At 43.7% G+C, this 16,404-nt stretch overlaps 1 protein-coding gene across 4 annotated transcripts in view; it reads right to left on the reverse strand.

Annotated features, from left to right (window-relative positions):
• The window catches only part of LOC139376472 (nebulin-related anchoring protein), a 120,178-nt gene that overhangs the window by 17,030 nt on the left and 86,744 nt on the right, over positions 1–16,404 (reverse strand). For all 4 annotated transcript variants that reach the window (XM_071119097.1, XM_071119098.1, XM_071119099.1 and 1 more), the window contains one exon: positions 7,556–7,663. In XM_071119097.1, coding sequence (XP_070975198.1) covers positions 7,556–7,663 — 108 coding nt within the window. The remainder of the gene's footprint in view (positions 1–7,555; positions 7,664–16,404) is intronic.

A 16,404-nucleotide genomic window follows, 5' to 3' on the forward strand; every position in this document is an offset into this window, starting at 1 on the left:
TTATTTTATTTGTATTTATTTATTTATTTATTTTTCTTCTTGGGCCTCTATAACTATATCTATTGTTTTTATTTTTGTTGTTGTTGTGTGATTTGGATTCATCCCCTCTACCACACGGAAACCCACTAATCTACTGACGGAACGCAAGAGTTGGCTAATAACAGACCTCCATCTTATGCTAGCTTGCTCCTATGCTAGCTGCTACCGATTTAGCTGTCTAAATCGCCGTGACCCCCAACCAACCGCTCCACTCACTGGACCCTTTTGATCACTCGACTGAGCATGCCTCTCCTTCATGTCAATATGCCTTGTCCATTGCTGTTCTGGTTAGTGTTTATTGGCTTATTTCACTGTAGAGCCTCTAGTCCTGGTCATTATACCTTATCCAACCTATTAGTTCCACCACCCACACATGCAATGACATCTCCTGGTTTCAATGATGTTTCTAGAGACAATATCTCTCTCTTCATCACTCAATACCTAGGTTTACCTCCACTGTATTCACATCCTACCTTACCTTTGTCTGTACATTATACCTTGATGCTATTTTATCGCCCCCAGAAACCTCCTTTTACTCTCTGTTCCAGACGTTCTAAACGACCAATTCTTATTGCTTTTAGCCGCACCCTTATTCTACTCCTACTCTGTTCATCTGGCGATGTAGAGGTGAATCCAGGCCCTGCAGTGCCTAGCTCCACTCCTATTCCCCAGGCGCTCTCTTTTGACAACTTCTGTAACCGTAATAGCCTTGGTTTCATGCATGTTAACATTAGAAGCCTCCTCCCTAAGTTTGTTCTATTCACTGCTTTAGCACACTCTGCCAACCCAGATGTTCTAGCTGTGTCTGAATCCTGGCTTAGGAAGACCACCAAAAATTCAGACATTTTAATTCCAAACTACAAAATTTTCAGACAAGATAGAACTGCCAAAGGGGGCGGTGTTGCAATCTACTGCAAAGATAGCCTGCAGAGTTCTGTCCTACTATCCAGGTCTGTACCCAAACAATTTGAACTTCTACTTTTAAAAATCCACCTCTCTAAAAACAAGTCTCTCACTGTTGCCGCCTGCTATAGACCACCCTCTGCCCCCAGCTGTGCTCTGGACACCATATGTGAACTGATTGCCCCCCATCTATCTTCAGAGCTTGTGCTGCTAGGCGACCTAAATTGGAACATGCTTAACACCCCAGCCATCCTAAAATCTAAACTTGATGCCCTCAACCTTACACAAATTATCAATGAACCTACCAGGTACCTCCCCAAAGCCTTAAACACGGGCACCCTCATAGATATCATCCTAACCAACTTGCCATCTAAATACACCTCTGCTGTTTTCAACCAAGATCTCAGCGATCACTGCCTCATTGCCTGCATCCGTAATGGGTCAGCGGTCAAACGACCTCCACTCATCACTGTAAAACGCTCCCTGAAACACTTCAGCGAGCAGGCTTTTCTAATCGACCTGGCCGGGGTATCCTGGAAGGATATTGATCTCATCCCGTCAGTAGAGGATGCCTGGATATTTTTTAAAAATGCCTTCCTAACCATCTTAAATAAACATGCCCCATTCAAGAAATTTAGAACCAGGAATAGATATAGCCCTTGGTTCTCCCCAGACCTGACTGCCCTTAACCAACAAAAAAACATCCTATGGCGTTCTGCATTAGCATCGAACAGCCCCCGTGATATGCAGCTGTTCAGGGAAGCTAGAAACCATTATACACAGGCAGTTAGAAAAGCCAAGGCTAGCTTTTTCAAGCAGAAATTTGCTTTCTGCAACACTAACTCAAAAAAGTTCTGGGACACTGTAAAGTCCATGGAGAATAAGAACCCCTCCTCCCAGCTGCCCACTGCACTGAAGATAGGAAACACTGTCACCACTGATAAATCCACCATAATTGAGAATTTCAATAAGCATTTTTCTACGGCTGGCCATGCTTTCCACCCGGCTACTCCTACCCCGGTCAACAGCACTGCACCCCCCACAACAACTTGCCCAAGCCTTCCCCATTTCTCCTTCTCCCAAATCTGCTCAGCTGATGTTCTGAATGAGCTGCAAAATCTGGACCCCTACAAATCAGCCGGGCTAGACAATCTGGACCCTTTCTTTCTAAAATTATCTGCCAAAATTGTTGCCACCCCTATTACTAGCCTGTTCAACCTCTCTTTCGTGTCGTCTGAGATTCCCAAAGATTGGAAAGCAGCTGCGGTCATCCCCCTCTTCAAAGGGGGTGACACTCTTGACCCAAACTGCTACAGACCTATATCTATCCTACCATGCCTTTCTAAGGTCTTCGAAAGCCAAGTCAACAAACAGATTACCGACCATTTCGAATCTCACCATACCTTCTCTGCTATGCAATCTGGTTTCAGAGCTGGTCATGGGTGCACCTCAGCCACGCTCAAGGTCCTAAATGATATCTTAACCGCCATCGATAAGAAACATTACTGTGCAGCCGTATTCATTGATCTGGCCACGGCTTTCGACTCTGTCAATCACCACATCCTCATCGGCAGACTCGACAGCCTTGGTTTCTCAAATTATTGCCTCGCCTGGTTCACCAACTACTTCTCTGATAGAGTTCAGTGTGTCAAATCGGAGGGTCTGCTGTCCGGACCTCTGGCAGTCTCTATGGGGGTGCCACAGGGTTCAATTCTTGGACCGACTCTCTTCTCTGTATAAATCAATGAGGTCGCTCTTGCTGCTGGTGAGTCTCTGATCCACCTCTACGCAGACGACACCATTCTGTATACTTCTGGCCCTTCTTTGGACACTGTTAACAACCCTCTATCACAGTGCAATCTGTTTTGTCACCAAAGCCCCATATACTACCCACCATTGCGACCTGTACGCTCTCGTTGGCTGGCCCTCGCTTCATACTCGTCGCCAAACCCACTGGCTCCATGTCATCTACAAGACCCTGCTAGGTAAAGTCCGCCCTTATCTCAGCTCGCTGGTCACCATTGCATCTCCCACCTGTAGCACACGCTCCAGCAGGTATATCTCTCTAGTCACCCCCAAAACCAATTATTTCTTTGGCCACCTCTCCTTCCAGTTCTCTGCTGCCAATGACTGGAACGAACTACAAAAATCTCTGAAACTGGAAACACTTATCTCCCTCACTAGCTTTAAGCACCAACTGTCAGAGCAGCTCACAGATTACTGCACCTGTACATAGCCCACCTATAATTTAGCCCAAACAACTACCTCTTTCCCTACTGTATTTAATTTATTTATTTTGCTCCTTTGCACCCCCATTATTTTTATTTCTACTTTGCACATTCTCTCATTGCAAATCTACCATTCCAGTGTTTTACTTGCTATATTGTATCTACTTTGCCACCATGGCCTTTTTGCCTTTACCTCCCTTATCTCACCTCATTTGCTCACATCGTATATAGACTTGTTTATACTGTATTATTGACTGTATGTTTGTTTTACTCCATGTGTAACTCTGTGTCGTTGTATGTGTCGAACTGCTTTGCTTTATCTTGGCCAGGTCGCAATTGTAAATGAGAACTTGTTCTCAACTTGCCTACCTGGTTAAATAAAGGTGAAATAAAAAATAAAAAAATTAATAAGGACAACACGCAGGTCTTTCCATCATTGTATGATTACTTGTGTGCAAATAAACTCAAGATTACGGACGATGTCAAATGTGATATAGCGAAGCACCTGAGTGAGTTGGGTACGCAATTATGCAGGTACTTTCCCAAAACAGACGACACAAACAACTGGATTCGTTATCCCTTTCATCTCCAGTCCACTTACCGATATCTGAACAAGAGAGCCTCATCCAAACTGCAACAAGCGGTTCTGTGAAAATTGAATTTAATCAGAAGCCACTGCCAGATTTCTGTGTTGGGCTGCGCTCAGAGTATCCTGCCTTGGAAAATCACGCTGTTAAGACACTGATGCCCTCTGCAATCACGTACCTATGTGAGAGTGGATTCTCGGCCCACACTAGCATGAAATCTAAATACAGGCACAGAATGTGTGGAAAATGATTTAAGACTGAGACTCTCTCCAACACAACCCAACATTGCAGAGTTACAGTGCCTTGCGAAAGTATTTGGCCCCCTTGAACTTTGCGACGTTTTGCCACATTTCAGGCTTCAAACATAAAGATATAAAACTGTATTTTTTTGTGAAGAATCAACAACAAGTGGGACACAATCATGAAGTGGAACGACATTTATTGGATATTTCAAACTTTTTTAACAAATCAAAAACTGAAAAATTGGGCGTGCAAAATTATTCAGCCCCCTTAAGTTAATACTTTGTAGCGCCACCTTTTGCTGCGATTACAGCTGTAAGTCGCTTGGGGTATGTCTCTATCAGTTTTGCACATCGAGAGACTGACATTTTTTCCCATTCCTCCTTACAAAACAGCTCGAGCTCAGTGAGGTTGGATGGAGAGCATTTGTGAACAGCAGTTTTCAGTTCTTTCCACAGATTCTCGATTGGATTCAGGTCTGGTCTTTGACTTGGCCATTCTAACACCTGGATATGTTTATTTTTGAACCATTCCATTGTAGATTTTGCTTTATGTTTTGGATCATTGTCTTGTTGGAAGACAAATCTCCGTCCCAGTCTCAGGTCTTTTGCAGACTCCATCAGGTTTTCTTCCAGAATGGTCCTGTATTTGGCTCCATCCATCTTCCCATCAATTTTAACCATCTTCCCTGTCCCTGCTGAAGAAAAGCAGGCCCAAACCATGATGCTGCCACCACCATGTTTGACAGTGGGGATGGTGTGTTCAGCTGTGTTGCTTTTACGCCAAACATAACGTTTTGCATTGTTGCCAAAAAGTTCAATTTTGGTTTCATCTGACCAGAGCACCTTCTTCCACATGTTTGGTGTGTCTCCCAGGTGGCTTGTGGCAAACTTTAAACAACACTTTTTATGGATATCTTTAAGAAATGGCTTTCTTCTTGCCACTCTTCCATAAAGGCCAGATTTGTGCAATATATGACTGATTGTTGTCCTATGGACAGAGTCTCCCACCTCAGCTGTAGATCTCTGCAGTTCATCCAGAGTGATCATGGGCCTCTTGGCTGCATCTCTGATCAGTCTTCTCCTTGTATGAGCTGAAAGTTTAGAGGGACGGCCAGGTCTTGGTAGATTTGCAGTGGTCTGATACTCCTTCCATTTCAATATTATCGCTTGCACAGTGCTCCTTGGGATGTTTAAAGCTTGGGAAATCTTTTTGTATCCAAATCCGGCTTTAAACTTCTTCACAACAGTATCTCGGACCTGCCTGGTGTGTTCCTTGTTCTTCATGATGCTCTCTGCGCTTTTAACGGACCTCTGAGACTATCACAGTGCAGGTGCATTTATACGGAGACTTGATTACACACAGGTGGATTGTATTTATCATCATTAGTCATTTAGGTCAACATTGGATCATTCAGAGATCCTCACTGAACTTCTGGAGAGAGTTTGCTGCACTGAAAGTAAAGGGGCTGAATAATTTTGCACGCCCAATTTTTCAGTTTTTGATTTGTTAAAAAAGTTTGAAATATCCAATAAATGTCGTTCCACTTCATGATTGTGTCCCACTTGTTGTTGATTCTTCACAAAAAAATACAGTTTTATATCTTTATGTTTGAAGCCTGAAATGTGGCAAAACGTTGCAAAGTTCAAGGGGGCCGAATACTTTCGCAAGGCACTGTATGTGCATCCTTTCAAGCACACCCTTCTCATTAACCTGTGGTGAGTTATTCACAATTTTCAATGAACAAATAAGGTTTTATATGTAAGATGGTTAAATAAAGACAAAATTGTTGATTATTATTATATTACTATTTGTGCCCTGGTCATATAAGAGCTCTTTGTCACTTCCCACGGGCCGGGTTGAGACAAAAACTCATTCTTATGTTTAATAAATGTATCGTATAGTGTGTGTGTGGCAGGCTTACAATGATGGCAAAAAACAACATTTGAGAGTGCTCTGACCCTGGTGCTAGAGGGGGTACACAGCTGGAGGTTGACTGTTTGAAGGGGTACTGGAGTATAAAAAGTTTGGGAACCACTGTACTAGAGAATTGAAAACGTTTTTTTTGTACAAACATAATATATGGGATTGATTTTAAGAAATGTAGCTTAATTAATTTGATTAATATTATGGTGTTTCTATTCCAATAAAAAATGAAAGAGTAGGCTCGGTCGGGACTAGGCTACAGTACTAAGAGCATAACATTTTCACACCCTAATTGCAGTCTAACCAATACCCAAACTGAGATTCAGTGAAAAAAAGAATCTCATTGATTTATCAAGACCAGTCCCCATACTTGTTTCAGCAGCAGACATCACTTGGTAATATTCAGTCAACACATATATCTTAAGAATATCATGGAATACAATTGAACATTTTAGTTTCTCTTAGAATAGAAACCTTTGTGTAACAACAGCTTTAGTAAGTAATACTGACGAGTTAGTAACAAAAAAATAAGTGTATTTTTCCGGGTGTGAGCGTGCAGGACAGAGGAATAGCAATTCTTACCTATTGTTCTATATTCAATTACCTTCTTCATCATTCGATTAACTGAAATAAAAATGTTGAAGTTGTGCAGAATTATCCGTTTCTATTTGTTTCACGTTGCCCATTCATTGTCAGTTAGACACATTAGCGCCTTGGGACCCAAAAGCATAACCAGTGCTCTAACTCCCCCTTGTGGTGGTCTGGATCAATGAAGCAGTGCGCCAGGGTACCGTACTAAAACACAAATGACCTATTTAATGAATTATTAAGTCCCGCAGTATAATCTCAAAACTTTTAGTTGAGCAACCACTGTACCTCAGCTGTTTAGCTAGCTCTCAGTCTCATTGACCATCAAATGTTGCTGATGCTAGCTCGCCACTTAATAAAACTTGTTTTCTAGCTAGCTAAGTTAGCCATGTTATTAATACAACTCCCACCTGGTCTGTTGTCAACAACAGGATATGATTTGAGAGTTCAGTGCCTAGCCACACCACAAACATAATTTTACCAGATTGCCGTGAAGCAATTGTAATGACAGTCCACCACAACATACGCGAGAGTTTCCTGATTAGCAAGGGGTAGTCTGTGTTTATTTTCATTGTGTGTTGAAAACACATTTGAGATCATTGTGAGGGCATTTCGCCAGTGGTTAGAAGGTGAAATTGGGCTTCCTGGGAAAAAGTTGGCCAAAGTTGCAACAGTAACCAAGAGGGGCAGGGCTTAGCAAAGGGTAAATTGCCACTGCCTGTTGCACACAACAAGCTTCCATTCCTGCTGTCACAAGGGGATATACGACTGACTTGAGAGATGGGTGAGAGAAGTTGAATGTGATCTTTACGACAGAATGTTACAATAAGGTGAAATCAAACTTTTTTTAACCAAGTCAGACTTCTCAAAATCAACAAATTGGTGTAACGTCCAAGGTAAGACAAAAACCTTCCTCAATAAAGCAGCTATTAGCAAAATCAGTGCTAGTAAGTAAAATACAAGTGTAAGTGCAAGAAAGATTAAATTAAAACAGCAATGTGTTAGTATTTTTCGTTGCTTTTTTCTCGTGTAAACTAAACTCACATCACTGGCGATATTCGTGGAGGCCTTGGCCGTCTGGAAGGGAATAGCATCCAGCCTCAAGTCGTAGCCTGCCGACCTCATCTCATCCCCAGACGCTTTATAGGCTTTCTGCAGAGGCCGGGACAAAGAGATAGACAGGCATGGTTACTAAATCAGGATAGTTTGTGTGATTCACTATGGACTGTTCATACACAGTAGGTGATGCATGAAGATCTGGGTGGGTTACACCCACTGTTTTAGCACATGGTTCATTACATTTTCATTCTTGTGGCATGGAAATGTGTATTTAGGCTTACTCTGGTGTTTTGGTCTGGTACTTAATTGTACTTATGTCAAGTACACTGTATATAACAAAGTCGATAACAGTACTTGCAATGTACCAAATGGCACATTGCCAATCATGCATCCCTACAAACTGAGGAGTAATTATCGGGCATTGCATTCGGAAAGTATTCTGACCCCTTCCTTTTTTCCGCTCATCAATCTACACACAATACCCCACAATGAAAAAGTGAAAACAGGTTTAGAAATGGTTGCAAATGTATAAAACATTTTTTTTTAAATAACTTAATTACATAAGTATTCAGACCCTTTGCTATGGGACTTGAAATTGAGCTCAGGTGCATCATGTTTCCATTGATAATCCTTGAGATGTTTCTGCAATTTGATTGGAGTCCACCTGTGGTAAATTCAAGTGATTGGACATTATTTGGAAAGGCACACACCTGTCTATATAAGGTCCCACAGTTGACAGAGCAAAAAACAAGCCATGAGGTCGAAGGAATTGTCCGTAGAGTTCCGAGACAGGATTGTGTCGAGGCACAGTTCTGGGGTTCTGCAGCATTGAAGGTCCTCAAGAACACAGTGGCCTCCATCATTCTTAAATGGAAGAAGTTTGGAACCACCAAGACTTCCTAGAGCTGAGCAATAGGGGAGAAGGGCCTTGGTCAGGGAGGTGACAAAGAACCCAATGGTCCCTGTGACAGAGCTCAATAGCTCCTCTGTTGAGATATCAGCACTCTACCAATCAGACGGATGCCACTCCTCAGTAAACGGCACATGACAGCCTGCTTGGAATTTGCCAAAAGGCACCTAAAGGAATCTCAGACCACGAGAAACAAGATGCTCTGGTCTTATGAAACCAAGATTGAACTCTTTGGACTGAATGCCAAGCGTCACATCTGAAGGAAAACTGGAACCATCCCTATGGTGAAGCATGGTGAATGCAGCATCATGCTGTGGGGATGTCTTTCAGCATTAGGGATGGGGAGACTAGTCAGGATCGAGGGAAAGATGAAAGGAGAAAAGTACAGAGAGATCCTTGAAGGACACCTCCTCCAGAGCACTCAGGACTTCAGACTGGGGAGAAGGTTCACCTTACAATTGGACAAGGTACCTCAGCACACAGCCAAGACAATGCAGGAGTGGCTTTGGGACCCGCCTCTGAATGTCCTTGAGTTGCCCAGCCCGAGCCCGGACTTGAACCCGATCGAACATCTCTGGAGTGACCATAGCTGTGCAGCGACTCTCCCCATCCAAACTGACAGAGCTTGAGATAATCTGAAGAGAAGAATGGGAGAAACTCCCCAGATACAATTGTGCCAAGCTTGTAGTGTCATACCAAAGAAGACTTGAGGCTGCAAATGCTGCCAAAGGTGTGTGAACAAAGTACTGAGTAAAGGGTCTGAATACTTATGTAAATGTGATCTTTAAAATAAATAAAAATTATAAATTTGCAAAAAAATCTAAAAACCCGTGTTTGCTTTGTCACGATGGGGTATTGTGTGTAGATTGACGAGGGGGAAAAAAATATTTAATCAATTTCCGAATAAGTCAGGGGGTCTGAATACTTTCCGAATGCACTGTATACAGTGCCTTCAGAAATTATTCACACCCCTAGACTTTTTCAACATTTTGTTGTTACAACCTAAATTTAAAAGGAATTACATTTAAAAAATATCACTGGCCTACACCACAATACCACATTTTAGAAATGATTTACAAATTAATAAAAAATGAAAAACTGGCATGTCTTGATTCAATGAGTATTCAGCCCCTCTGTTATGTCAAGTAAGTTTAGGAGTTCAAATGTGTTTTACAAGTCATATCAAATCAAATGTTATTTGTCACATGTGATGAATACAACCTTACAGTGAAATGCTAACTTACAAGCCCTTAACCAACAATGCAGTTAAGGAAATACCCCCAAGCAAGTAAGAGATAAGAATAACAAGTAATGAAAGAGCAGCAGTAATTTAACAATAGCGAGACTATATACAGGGGGGGTACTGGTACAGAATCAATGTGCGTGGGCACCGGTGTCGAGGTAATATGTACATGTAGGTAGAGTTATTAAAGTGACTATGCATAGATAATAGAGAGTAGCAGCAGCGTAGAAGAGGGGAGGGGAGCAGTGCAAATAGTCTGGGTAGCCATTTGATTAGATGTTCTTATGGCTTGGGTTTAGAAGCCTCTTGGACCTAGACTTGGCACTCCGGTACCGCTTGCCGTGTGGTAGCAGAGAGAACAGTCTATGACTAGGGTGGCTAGAGTCTTTGACCATTTTCAGGGCCTTCCTCTGACACCACCTGGTATGGAGGTCCTGGATGGCAGGAAGCTTGGCCCCGGTGATGTACTGGGCCGTACGCACTACCCTCTGTAGTGCCTTGCGGTTGGAGGCCGAGCAGTTGCCATACCAGGCAGTGATGCAACCAGGATACTATCGATGGAGTAGCTGTAAAACCTTTTGAGGATCTGAGGACCCCTGAGGGAGAGGTTGTTGTCCTTGCACCACAGGGTCAGGTCTCTGACCTCCTCCCTATAGGCTGTCTCATCGTTGTCGGTGATCAGGCCTATCACTGTTGTGTCATCGGAAAATTTAATGATGGTGTTGGAGTCGAGCCTGGCCATGCAGTCATGAGTGAACAGGGAGAACAATAGGGGACTGAGCATGCACTCCTGAGGGGCCCCAGTGTTGAGGATCAGCGTGGCAGATGTGTTGCTACCTACCCTTCCCACCTGGGAGCTGCCCGTCAAGAAGTCCAGGATCCAGTCGCATAGGGAAGTGCTTAGTCCCAGGGTCCTTAGCTTATTGACGAGCTTTGAGGTCACTATGGTGTTGAACGCTGAGCTGTAGTCAATGAATAGCATTCTTACAGAGGTATTCCTTTTGACCAGGTGTGAAAGGGTAGTGTGGAGTGCAATAGAGATTGCGTCATCTGTGGATCTGTTGGGGAATTATGCCAATTGGAGTGGGTCTACGGTTTCTGGGATAATGGTGTTGATGTGAGCCATGACCAGCCTTTCAAAGCAATTAATGGCTACAGACGTGAGTGCTACGGGTCAGTAGTCAGTTAGGCAGGTTACCTTAGTGTTCTTGGGCACAAGGACTATGTTGGTCTGCTTAAAACATGTTGGTATTACAGACTCGGACAGGGAGAGGTTGAAAATGTCAGTGAAGACGCTTGCCAGTTGATCAGCGCATGTTTGGAGTACACGTCCTGGTAATCCGTCTGGCCCTGCGGCCTTGTGAATGTTGACCTGTTTAAAGGTTTTACTCATATGGGCTGCAGAGTGTGTGATCACACAGTCGTCTGAAATGCATGTTTCAGTGTTACTTGCCTCGAAGCGAGCATAGAAGTTATTTAGCTCGTCTGGTAGGCCGGTCTTACTGGGTTTTAGATTAACTAACTTCTTAGTAATGACTCGGGACGTCGGGTTTGATACGAAAGCTTATTTTAGTAAGAATACTTGTTTACGTTACATTTAACAACAATTGTTTTGGTACAGAGCAATGCAGGTAAGATGCTGTTGGAAAGTCAGCCACAATCATCCGCACCTGCACATAATTGGCGCGTTATCACTCATTCCTCTCGCAAGGCATTCTGGGACTTGCAGTCAAAAAGCGTAATTCAACACAACCCAATACAATTACATATGCAAATAAATCTAAAGAAATATCTTTAGATACAGCTCAAAGAATAAACTTAAACATTAACTCTGTAACACATTAAAGTTACAACATCCTCCCCCCCCGATGAACAATTGTGTTCATCTAGATCTCTAGGCAGTATATCAACTGAATAGGTCTCCTCAACAAAGTCCCTGAAGCAGTACGAACTGAACATGATCTAACTAAGCCATCTCGACCTAGAAACAGTTCCTCAATATTTCCTAGTTTCCAGGTTTGTCTGGGTGTGTTATCTTCTCCAATGAGTACAACGTCACCCGCCTTCAGTGGGGTGGGCTGTGGTGTGTCACAGCGGTGTGCAGACTTTAGATCCAGCAAGTAGTCTCTTCGCCAACTGTTCCAGAAACTGGTCACAAGTCTCTGCCTGTACTTCCATCTGCGTGTCATTTCCCGCTTGTTTAACGTTGGGTGCTGAGTGTCACTTGCTCCAGAATGCATCATCTTCTCATGGTGGTACTGTATCAGCATTTCTGAGTATCTGTACTTATTGGGCAGAACCCATGGGTGCTGCTCTCTGAATGTGAAGTTGGACTGTTGCAGTCTTCCTCCTACACTGAGCAGTTCGTGTTCGTCCAGGAAAGGTTTCAGTTCTCTGATTTTACAGTCATTGTTTAGGCTTTTTCCTGCCTTCAGTAGTTTGATCTCCTGTCCGAAACTCTGTTGTTGTGTTACCTTAATCCAGTACTTTTCTGCATCGAACAGTTCGTCAGCAGTCAGTTCACCTTGCATCTTTATGGTTGTACGAGCATTGGCTATGAATCTCTTTATCCAGGCGGTGACTCTGAACACTCTTTTCAGTTTGCTGTACCTTTCAAGCTCCAACACAGGTTCAGTGCTGTCTGTGCTGTTTGCTGCGAGTTGTACAGTAGCCTGGCAACTGGACTTGAGTTCTATATTCACCTCATCCGGAACCTTGTTATCATCAGTCTCTTCGGACTGATGGGATGATGTCAGAATTCTGGGTCCATTCCACCATAGCTCGCTCTGTGTCAAGTTTCTAACAGTTTGTCCTCTTGTAGGGAGGTCAGCTGGATTAGTTTTCCCTTCAATATGTGACCATGACTCTGGATTGGTCAAGGACTGGATCTCCGTCACTCTGTTCGCAACAAACTGTTTCCATTTCTGAGCTGAGCTGCAAATCCAATGCAGCACAATCATCGAGTCTGTCCACATTTTGATCTGGTTTTCTTCCATTTTCAGTGTGGTCATCAAGTTGTTTGCTAGTCTCGCTCCAATCACAGCTCCCATGAGCTCCAGGCGTGGCAGCGTCATTTTCTTAAGTGGGGCTACCCTGGACTTGGATGCGACTAGACTTGTTGTTTCCCTGTCTTGTGACTCACCTTGCAAGTAAGCTACTGCACTGTAAGCCCTTTCACTTGCATCACAGAACACGTGTAGTTTCAGGGTGTGGTTATTCTGTGGCCGCATGTCTGTTCTGTACCACCTTGGTATGGTGAGCTGGTGTAACTGGGGTAGTTCTGAACACCACTGTTGCCATTCTCGTGTCAGATCAGGTGGTAATTCTTCGTCCCAGCTGAGTCCCCTCTCCCACATTTCCTGGAACATGCACTTGATCCTGATGGTGAAGGGAGTTAAGAAACCAAGAGGGTCGAAGATACGTGCAGACGACTGCAGAACACTTCTCTTTGTGTTTTCCTTTTGCCGTAGAATGCTCAGTAACGGCCTGAGGTCAAACACAAAGTCATCCGTTTCCGGCCTCCATACTAAACCTAAAACCTTCAGCGCTAATCCTTGTGTTTCTAGCGTCAATGGGTGGTCAGTTGTCGTACTCTCCTCCCATTTTGTTTTCAATTCAGGAGAATTTGTCATCCACTTGCAGAGGTCCATGCCTGCATTCAACAGCATTCGCTTTGCAGTTGTTGTCACAAGGTAAGCCTCTTCAACATTGCGTGAACTTGCAATGAAGTCATCTACGTAGAGTGACTCTCTCAGTATCTCTACAACTTCTGGTTGTTCTGTTTCATATTGTTTCAGGTGCTTCCTGATTGTAGCTGCCAGCAAAAATGGACTTGGGGAAGCTCCAAATACCACTCTTTTCATCCTCAGCACACGCAGCTCCTCTTCATTTTCTCCCCTTGGTGGCCAGTGAGCCATAGAAATCTCACGGCGTCTCTGTCTCTCTCTGCTAGGGATATCTGCAGGAAAGCTTTCTTGATGTCTGCCATGAATGCGATCTCATGTAGTCTGAACTTTATCAGAACGCTGAGCAGATCCGGATTCAGGTTCGGTCCTGTGAGTAGACAGTCATTGAGAGATGGACAGCCATCTTCATGGGACGAGGCATCAAACACCACTCTCAGTTTTGTTGTCACCTTATCTTCTCGGAGTACTGCATGGTGAGGTAAGTAGTATTTTACGTTGTCTGCACTTGATGCGTTGTCCTTGGGCACGTCCTCTGCCATATCTTGTTGTAAGTAGTCTTCTACTACTTCATTGTATCTGCTGTACAACGTCACATCCTTCTTCAGCCTTTTCTTCAGACATTCAAACCGTTTCTTGGCGATTCTATAGTTGTCTTGGAGTTCTGGCATTTCTCGTTTCCATGGCAACTCCACATGGTATCGCCCATCTTTGAAGGTGGTTGTTTCCTCAAACCTTTGTAGAGCCTCGGTTTCCTCTGAGTTCTGTGTTTTCTCGCTTAGAATACCCAGAGACTCAAGCTCCCAGAATGCATGCAATTGCTTGGAGACTAGTGTGTCTTCATCAAGTGGGATGAACATGCAAGTTGCCTCGGCGACACTTGACATGGACACGGGTCCCTGCACCGACCATCCAAAGGTGCTCTCTAAAGCAACTAGCGTCTCCGTCAGTCGCTCCACTCTGCCTGATACTATCTGCCAGTAGTAGTCTGCTCCTATCAGGACAGAGAGTTCAGGATCATTGTCATCTCCTGGAAAGTCTGCGAGCTGCAGTCCCCTTTTACTGAGCTCATACTGAATCCGTTCACCAGGAACCTTCATCACAGCTGTGCACACTTGTGGGGTTTCAATTGCCTCTCTCTCTATTCTCTGCTGTTTGTCCCAGACATTCTCCAAGATGACTTTCACTGTGTTGCGTTGGGATGTTGCTGGGGCAGAGGAGCCAAACGTGTGAAGAGTGAGTGCCTCTTGTCTGATTACTGGTAGCTTCAAGCCCTTCACAAGGTTTTCATGTATGAAGCTTCTCTGACTGCCTCCATCTAGTAAGCAACGAGCTATCTTCCTGCCCGATGGGCCTTCTACCCATGCCTTTGCCGTTTGTAGCAACACAGTGTTCTGTCCATCTGGTTTCATCTTCACTGAATGGGGAATAACTGAGGAAACAACAGCATCTACAGAAACAGTAGGGGGTTGCACCTCCCTCCTCTTACTGGTACAAACCGCAATGTGATGTCTGCTTCCACATGTTGCACATGACACATCTTTGACTTTACAGAATTTTGCTATGTGTCTCTGTCCTAAACATACAAAGCATCTTCCCATGTTCTTTAGTTTCTCTTTGCGTGTAGCAATATTGTAGTCAGTGCAGTTTTCTGATTTGTGATCTGCACTGTCACAAAATAGACACGTTTGTTGTTCCTTCTGGCTGGTTGTATGCAGTGCTGCAGCAGAGGGCATGTTGGGTCTTTTTGTTTTCATTTCATTGGAGAAGCATGACTTGTTCCATGGTTTGCTCTCTTTCTGTTGGTTGTATGATCTTGTCATTTGTAGCGCTCTCTCCCTGCTCTGAACCTCTTTCTGTAGGAAACTGATAATCTCAGACACTTTCCATTCATCATCTACTCCCCTCTGACGACTATAGTCAAGAGCTATGTCCTCTGGAATCATCTGCAGTAAGATTGGGAATAGTAGGCTTCCATAGGTTTCTGACATTACACCCAGTGATTCCAGGCTCCTAATCTGAATTTCACATTCATCATATAGCTGCCTCAATGCATTTAGATCAGAGGATTTCTTCACAGGTGTGAGATTCAGCAGCTTTGACATATGAGCACTAATCACAAGATCTTTCCTTCCAAATCTGCTCTTGAGTAGAGTGATTGCATTATCATAGTTACTGTCTGTTAACATCAGTCCTGCTACTGCCTTTGCAGCTGGTCCAGTGAGATATGTTTTCAGATAGGTAAACTTCTCTTTTTTACACAGTGAATCATTGTTGTGAATAGCAGTCTCATATTGGCTCCAAAACTCCTGCCACATACTGACATCTCCATAGAATTTCTCAATAATCAACTTCGGTAGCCTTACTGATTGTCTCTGTGATATGTTTGAGTTAGCGTCACTCACCCGGGCTGGTAGTGGATTGACGTCCTGTTTCTTCGTTATCACTCTTTGTGCACGGCTCTTCAGCATGATAATGCGTTCTTTGTAATCCTCCGTGCATGCAATCTCTGCCTCCAATCCGTCCAATGGCGTTAACTGTTCAATTCCACGATCGAGCTCAAACAAACTGTCCTCCTTAGCGGATAGCAATTCCAACAATGTACTCAAGTGATCGGTATCCGGATTTGACTGGGATATTTCCACGTCAATCTGATTCAAAATCCGCGTTGTTGCGCCTCGAATGGTACCCCGCTTTCGTCTCATTCTTTCTGCTTCATGCCGACGTTCCTCCTCAGCCATTTCAGCCACTTCTTCGTCGCAGCTCATATCCCGGGTTTCGGCACCAAATTTTAGATTAACTAACTTCTTAGTAATGACTCGGGACGTCGGGTTTGATACGAAAGCTTATTTTAGTAAGAATACTTGTTTACGTTACATTTAACAACAATTGTTTTGGTACAGAGCAATGCAGGTAAGATGCTGTTGGAAAGTCAGCCACAATCATCCGCACCTGCACATAATTGGCGCGTTATCACTCATTCCTCTCGCAAGGCATT

The sequence above is a fragment of the Oncorhynchus clarkii genome, chromosome 20, assembly GCF_045791955.1.
Source record: "Oncorhynchus clarkii lewisi isolate Uvic-CL-2024 chromosome 20, UVic_Ocla_1.0, whole genome shotgun sequence".
Lineage (NCBI taxonomy): Eukaryota > Metazoa > Chordata > Actinopteri > Salmoniformes > Salmonidae > Oncorhynchus > Oncorhynchus clarkii.